The 7,697-nt window shown below is 51.5% G+C and overlaps 1 protein-coding gene across 1 annotated transcript; it reads left to right on the plus strand.

Annotated features, from left to right (window-relative positions):
• The first annotated feature begins 4,036 nt into the window (after positions 1 to 4,036).
• LOC146338533 (brain-specific homeobox/POU domain protein 3-like) lies at positions 4,037 to 6,503 on the plus strand. Its single transcript, XM_084813329.1, has 2 exons — positions 4,037 to 4,281; positions 5,541 to 6,503. The coding sequence occupies exons 1-2, from the start codon at positions 4,048 to 4,050 to the stop codon at positions 6,501 to 6,503; spliced, it is 1,197 nt and encodes a 398-aa protein (XP_084669455.1). The 5' UTR covers positions 4,037 to 4,047.
• Positions 6,504 to 7,697: the final 1,194 nt, after the last annotated feature.

A 7,697-nucleotide genomic window follows, 5' to 3' on the forward strand; every position in this document is an offset into this window, starting at 1 on the left:
CGGGGTGGCTGCAGTGGTGCAGTTCAGTCATTTTAGACTCTGGACTTAAGGGTCTCATGGGAGCCCCCTTTTTAGACAGTAATGTTATTACTTTGCAGACTTCAAAGTGTGGTGAGCCAGCCCCGCTGCAAGGGGAGCGGGGCCCTCAGCTTCTGCCCCAAAGTTCTGCTCTGATGGCACCACTGGGTGGGAGGTGCCTCACTTTATCTTATAGCATTTATTTATTTTATTTTTTGACAAAACGTAGAAACTGCTCTATACCGAAAAAGATTCCTGGGCAGTGAACAATAAAGGAGAAAAAGAAGAAGAAACAATCCCAAATAAAAATACGGAAGAATAAAAATATTTGATGGGGCCAACCTTGCACAGGTATATGCCATGCTGTTCTTAGTCAATGCACGCCATACAAAGAACATATGATGCAGTGGCAAGCTGGGCAGTGGAGGCTGGTGACTCTGTTGTCAACGGGGCTGTAAATCCGCTCTGGCTTTCAGTCAGAATCAACCAGTACTCTAAAAGATCTGTCCATGGTGCTGAATCCAACCCCCCCAAATAGGTTCAGCACTTTGGACAGCACCTTTAGAGTTCTGACTGAGACCCAGAGCGGATTTACTGCCTCACTTACATCAGAGCCACCAGCCTCCATTGAACAGGGTGATTACATTTTGCAGGGCTGTTGTCATGTCTAAATGGGCCTTAAGATTCTCCTCTGAGAGCAGCACCCAGTGGAGGCTGGTGGCTCCGCTGCTGGTGGGGCAGTGAATCCACCCTGGGTTTCAATCAGAGCTCTGAAGTGTTGATCCTTGGGCCCAAAATAGGTTCAGCACCTTGGACAGCTCCTTTGGAGTTCTGGCTGGAACCCAGAGCGGATTCAACACCCCGCTGACATTGGAACACTAGCCTCCATTGAGCACTTTGTGTCTCTCTCTCTGTGTGTATCGTGTTTGTTTACAAAACAGATCCTGTTTAGCAGGAGATGGACTGCAGTCCAGTGGCAGAGCATGTGTTTTGCATGCACAAGGTTGCAGGTTCAATCCCTCTCATCTCCACTTAGGTGAGTTAGCAGGTGATGTGAAAGACCTTATCCTGAGACCCCAGAGAGCCACTGCCAGTCAGAATGGAACACTCCTAGGCTAGATGACCAAGCATCCTGACTTAGCATAAGACTGTTTCCTGTGTTTACCATTAAAAAGAAAAAAAGGCCTTTTCCTACGTAACAATAAAGTAACACAGGAGAAAGTGGACCAAAATCAAGTTGCTTCTTGCAGTTTTTTTTTAAAGTACAGTTTGTATTTTCTATACAGCTTCTTAGGAGTTATATACTATTAATAAGACTATCAATCTTTCTCCACCATAACATCATAACACAAATCAAGCTGGAAAATAAAGCAAACAAACAAAAATGGGTGTGTGTGCAAATGTGGGAGAAGTTTTCCCTTTTTCTTTTTTTCAGCTTGACTCATGTTATGATTGTACATGTTAATCTCCATTTATTTTTTTTAAAAAAACTCTTATAGGTAGCCCCCCCCCCCATTTTAAAGGACAATGGTTACGTATAAGAATTAGAAATGAATTTCTTTCTTCCATTACCAATTTGGTTCCTCTCTCCATGTAAAGTTAGTTCCTTGGGATTCAGAACATAGAGTTATCAGTACGATTTTTCAAAATTCCAAAGAAATGGCTTTCATTCAATGGCATTCTATTAATGAGAATTGTTTCCTGGTATATTCTCCACCAGTTCTTCACAGGGCATGTTCAGTCAAATGAATATGTGGTGCTTCTTGTTGCTGCATAGAAATAAGTAAAATGGGAATACTATTACAAGAGTTTAGTGCTGGTAGACAACCAAGTGTGGGGCCCTTGAGATCTTTTGGACTACAACTCCCATAAACCACAGCCAGCATGACCAATGGTCATGGGCTGCCTATGTGTGCATGAGAGAGTGAGAGAGAAAGAGAGAGAACATGAATGGGTGTTACAGGCTTCAGTAATGATGCCTGTATAAAGAAATTGCCATTGAGGCAGGAGAGGGGGAAAAAAAAATCAGTTTTCAGAAGTATAATTCGAGATTCTATTATTGTTGTTATCATTATTAAGTTGTTATTTTTAAGTACAGTTTTTTTATTTTCGATGCAGCTTCTTAGGAATTATATACCATTAATAATATATTATTATTGCATCATCATCATTATTATTATTATTATTATTCATCCCAATCATGTAACAGAGTTATGTGAGTCTAAGCCCATTGAAATCAATAGCCTTCATCATGGCTAACTCTGTATAGAATCAGGATGAATAACTTTATTCAGGCAATGCCTCTATTTTTTATTTGGAAGGTATTACTTTTCAAGAACTGAAGTAATTTATTCTCTGCATAAAATACACCAGTATATTCCCACAATCAGATTCCCTGCAATTTAAATCTAAAGCCCAATCCATTGTATTCTAAAATGTATATTTAAGTTTATTATGGTGATCAAAGATTACTTAAAATGATACTTTGGATAACTAGTTCACCACAATGCATGCTTTTAAAGATGAGGAGTTAGGGCAAAAGAAGAAAAGTCCAGTAATTTCTATCCTATTGATCTCTACTCAGTGTGAAAAAACAAGGAAAGCTAAACTTCTATGTTTGTGTGAGTGCAGAGACCTGCCTCTCCACCTCACACAATTTATTTTATTGTCCACTTTTTGGCAAGCGGTTTTCACTGGCCATGTGACACATACAGTAACTCCCCCCCCCCCCCTGAAATCAGGGGAGAAATACTGAAATAATTTATTTGGAAAGTTGAAGGCAGATGAGCGGGGAACTCAATTGTGCATTTTTCAGCAAAGGGAGAGGACCAGAATGTCAACAGACATATGAAAATCACAGACAGATGTGTTGGTCCATTAGGGCTGGGAATCCAATAGCCACAGCAGGGTAATATCTTTTTATGACATTTTGGTTGGTCCCAATGAAAACATTCACTCTACAGCTGCCTTTCCCAACCTTGTGTCCTCCAGATGTGTTGGATTACAACTGCCACCCCCACTGGGCGTGCTGGCTGGGGATGATGGGAGTTGTATTCCAACACATCTGAAAGGGACCAGATTGGGGAAAGGAAGGCTGCCATAAGGTGACCAAACATATGATAAAGAAGCAAGCAAAATGATGACAGAAAACCTGGATCTGCCAAGTTTTGCATCGCATGGTGGGAGACACAATCCCAAAGGATTAACTTCCAGAGACATTTTTGGGTGCTGGGGGAGGGTGTTCCTAGGTTTCCTCCATCCTCCTCTCCACAGAGCAGACAGGGCCCTTCTATCCCTGATTTTGTCTCCCCAAATGTCCCTGACTTTCAACTGTTTTCCCAACTGTTTCCCTAGGAACATAGGACATCGCCTTTTTTGGAAGATTCAGAGGAACATCAGAAGCTGCCCTATACCGAGTCACACCCTCAGTCCAGTACTGTCGACACTGTCTGGCAGCAGCTCCCCAGAGTTTCAGGCAGGAGTTTTTTCTGGCTTTTCCTGGAGATGCTGTGGATTGAACCTGGGCCCTTCCACACACAAAGCAGGGGCTCTGCCACTGAGCCACAGCGCCACTTCCTTAACTCTTCTTCTGCTCACGTCAGGGGTGCTTTTCAATAACAGTTTTGCAGCTAGAGTGACGGACCGCTGGGAGGACTCGCCTGTCTATTTTTTACAGGATGGGCGCCAGTGCAGGCTGGTGGCTCCAATGTCAGTGGGGCTGTGAAGCCGCTCTGGGTTTCAGTCAGAACCAGCCAGAACTCCTGAGTTCTCAAGGGCTGAGCCCTATCCCCCAAATATCCTCTGGTTCTGACTGAAACCCCGAGCAACTTCACAGCCCCACCGACATCGGAGCCACCAGCCTCCGCTGACGGGCGCTTAGACGGGGCGAGCGACCGCTTCTCCTCCCGACAAGCAAAAGCAGGACCTTCCTTCGCTGGGAGGGGTGGGGGAAGTGGGCGGGGCGCGTGCTGCCCTCGCAGCCAATGAGGCGGCGGCCCGCTGGACGGGTGTGGCCAGGGCGGCCCTATAATGTCATTGATAGTGCCGGAGCGCCCGGCAGAGACAATAAGGCGAGCCGGGCTCGAGCGGCCACCTGCTCGTCTCCTCCTCCTCCCGCCGCTGCTCCTCGCCGCCGCCGCCACCATGATGTCCATGAACAGCAAGCAGGCGTTCAGCATGCACCCCATCCTGCACGAGCCCAAATACACCCACCTGCACTCCAGCTCCGAAGCCATCCGCAGGGCTTGCTTGCCCGCCCCCCAGGTAAGAAGGGGACCCGTCGAGGCGGGCAAGGGGCGGATGCGTGCTTGTGGGCAAACAGGACAAGGAGGCGGGCGGGGGGGGCTCGGGGGGGGAAGTAGGTCCAATTTCTGTGGCGGGATGAGGCGCACCCCCCCAACGCAGGCCCCGATCCTGCTCAGACAGACCGTTTCTGGAAGGGAGGCCCTACAAAGGTGTAGGTCAAAATCCCAAGAGGAGGAGGAGGAGGGGAATTTGGGGGCGATGGGGCAGTTCAAATGACAGCAGGGACAAAGTCTGGGGAAGAAAAAAGGAACTCTCCTAGGCGACGGGTTATGGAGTGTGTTGGCGACGGTTCCCTTTCCCTCTGTACGTCCACGCCTGCCCTGGTCTGCACGGCTTCTAAAAGTGGCAGGACACAAAGTGATTTTTATATTTTCGTTTGGTACCAAAGAGAGAGAAAGAGAGAGAGAGAGAGAGAGAGAAACTATATCTGTCCCACCCTTTGGGTGCTTAAGCATCCTCCCCGGGCGGCTAACGACGATGCAAAACTCCCGACAACAACCGTGAAAAAGAATAAAATCTCCAAACAACAACAAAATAGGCACTCTTAATGAAAGGAGACAGGTGCAGCCGGTACAACAGAGGCATGGGATGAGAAGCAAAACCAAAAACTTCTCTAACGGATCAAACCGACGCCTGCTTGAATCGGTTTTTTTTCTTCAAAACCGAGCCTCCCCGCCTGCCTTCCTCCAGAGGCAAAGAGTTCCACAATTTGGGGGCAGCCACAGAGAAGACCCTTTCTCTCTCGCCCCCATCCACAGAGCCTCCACCATATTCGGGGACATGGAGAAGGGGGGGGTGGTACCAAGGGAGAAGATTGCGAGGGAGGGGAGACACGTGGAGGTGGGAAGAAGGAAAATTGGGGAAGGGGAGAAAAAAGCTTGGCTTTTCCCTGCAGGTTGGCCCCGCGAGGGTCCGAGGTGGGCACGTGATTCTCCCCAGTGGACGCTGGTGGCTTCGATTTCAGTGGGGCTGTGAATCCGCTCTGGATTTCAGTCAGAACTCTAGAGGAGTTATCCAAAGTGCTGAACCCACTTCCCCCAAAGGGTTCGGCACCTTGGATAGCTCCTTGAGAGTGCTGACTGAAACCCAGAGCGGTTTGACAGCCCCACTGAATTAGGAGCCCGCCCCCCCCACTGCGTTCCCCGTCGCCCCATGCCGTCGCTGCCGCTGAGCCGTGTGTCCGTCTCTCTTCCTCTTCCTCCCTGTCTGTCTCCCAGCTGCAAAGCAACTTCTTCGCCGGCCTGGATGAGACGTTGCTGCGCGGGGCCGAGGCCCTGGCGGCGGTGGACATCGTGGCGCAGAAGAGCCACCCGTTCAAGCCGGACGCCACGTACCACACCATGAGCAGCGTCTCGGTGGCCTGCACGCCCACCTCGTCGTCCGTGCACCTGCACCACCCGTCGGTGCTGAGCGGCCACCACGCGCACCCGCACCACGCGCACCCGCACCACGCGCACCACCAGCCGGCGCAGGGCCTGGACGGCGAGCTGCTGGAGCACCTCAACTCCGCCCTGCCGCTGCCCGACGTGGGCGCCGCGCCCGCTCACCCGCACCCGGCCCACGCCCACCTGCCGGCCCTCAACGCCATGGGCCACCCGGCGCACGGGCAGCCGCCCATGGGCATGGGACACCACCCGGCGCACGGCCTGGCCTCGCACCCGGTCCTGGCGGGCGGCGGCGGCGGCGGCGGCGGCCCGGAGGCCGAGACGGACCCGCGCGAGCTGGAGTCGTTCGCCGAGCGCTTCAAGCAGCGGCGCATCAAGCTGGGCGTGACGCAGGCCGACGTGGGCTCGGCGCTGGCCAACCTCAAGATCCCCGGCGTGGGCTGCCTCAGCCAGAGCACCATCTGCCGCTTCGAATCGCTCACGCTGTCGCACAACAACATGGTGGCGCTCAAGCCCATCCTGGAGGCCTGGCTGGAGGAGGCCGAGCGGGCCCAGCGCGAGAAGCTGGCCAAGCCCGACGTGTACTCGGCGGGCGACAAGAAGCGCAAGCGCACGTCCATCGCCGCGCCCGAGAAGCGCTCGCTCGAGGCCTACTTCGCCGTCCAGCCGCGGCCCTCGTCCGAGAAGATCGCCGCCATCGCCGAGAAGCTCGACCTCAAGAAGAACGTGGTGCGCGTCTGGTTTTGCAACCAGAGACAGAAACAGAAGCGCATGAAGTTCTCCGCCGCCTACTGAGCGGCGCGCGGCGCGGCGCGGCGCGAGGGGCGCGCGGAGGGCGGCCGGCCGGCCGGCCGGGGCTGCGTTGGAGGGGGCGCCCGGAGGCTGTCCCGGACCGACGGGGCGGAGGGGCGGCAGCCGCAGGCCGAACGCGGACGAGTCCCCAAGGCAGGCCGGGCTCTCCTTCCCCGCGCGCTCTCGAACGCCCCCCGAACGGACTGGATACCCCCGACACCACCCCTACCCGGCCGAGTTGGGGAGCGGGCGGGGGAAGAGAAAAGAACTGAGCGCCGTCCAAGAGAAAGAATAAAGACTCGCGTTTTCTAAATAGAAGGACAATGCAAATAATAATGATTTAAAAAGAAATATACAGGAGGAAAACAAAAATTATACTACTGTACCATAGTCCTGGTGAGTGAATAAGTTGAGTCTTTTTTTTCTCCTTGTTTCTTTTCCAGGGCTTTCTTTCTTACCGTTTTTGTTAAAGCGGGCGGGGAGGGGTGTAAAAAGGACTTTACCATTCCATCCCATTTCCATCCCTGTGGAAGCAGCAGCAGCAGCGGCGGCGGCGGCGGCGGCTGGTGGCTCCGATTTCGGTGGGGCTGGAAATCTATTCCGGGTTTCATTTGGTGGACAGGGTTCAGCACTTCGGCTAGGTCGTTCACAGGTCTGGCTGGTTCTGACTGAACCCCTGAATGGATTTACAGCCCCACCGAAATCGGATCCACCAGCCTCCACTGAAAAAGGGGGCAGGGAGCGGGGAGAGAAAAGAAACCTGAAATTGAAAAAAAATCCCCACTTTCCTTTTTTTTTTTTTTAGTTCCAAAAGCTGTTTTTGACACACACAGAGAGAATATATATATATATATATATATATTTCTGACCGCAACTGTGTCCTTCCGGTAAGGTTCTGCAGCCTTCAAGTCAATGGCTACCCCCCACTTCTCTTTTGGTTCCAAACACAAAGGGCACCTTTGACTTCACTCTCCCTTCGTGCTCACCTCGACCTCATCTCTTCGGCTTCCGAACTCCTTCCTCCTCCAGCATCAAAATCCCATCTCATTGTTTGCAATAAGTTTTCTACCTCATCAGTTTAAGAGAGAAAGAGAGAAGGAGCGAGCAAGAGGGAACATAAATAAAAGAGCAAACGTTAAAAGGGGGGTGGAGAGAGAGAGAAATCAACTTGTTTTGGAAAATTGGGAGATTGATGTA

The sequence above is a fragment of the Heloderma suspectum genome, chromosome 9 (genome assembly GCF_057233095.1).
Source record: "Heloderma suspectum isolate Gila_16-S chromosome 9, 16-S_ref, whole genome shotgun sequence".
Taxonomy (NCBI): domain Eukaryota; kingdom Metazoa; phylum Chordata; class Lepidosauria; order Squamata; family Helodermatidae; genus Heloderma; species Heloderma suspectum.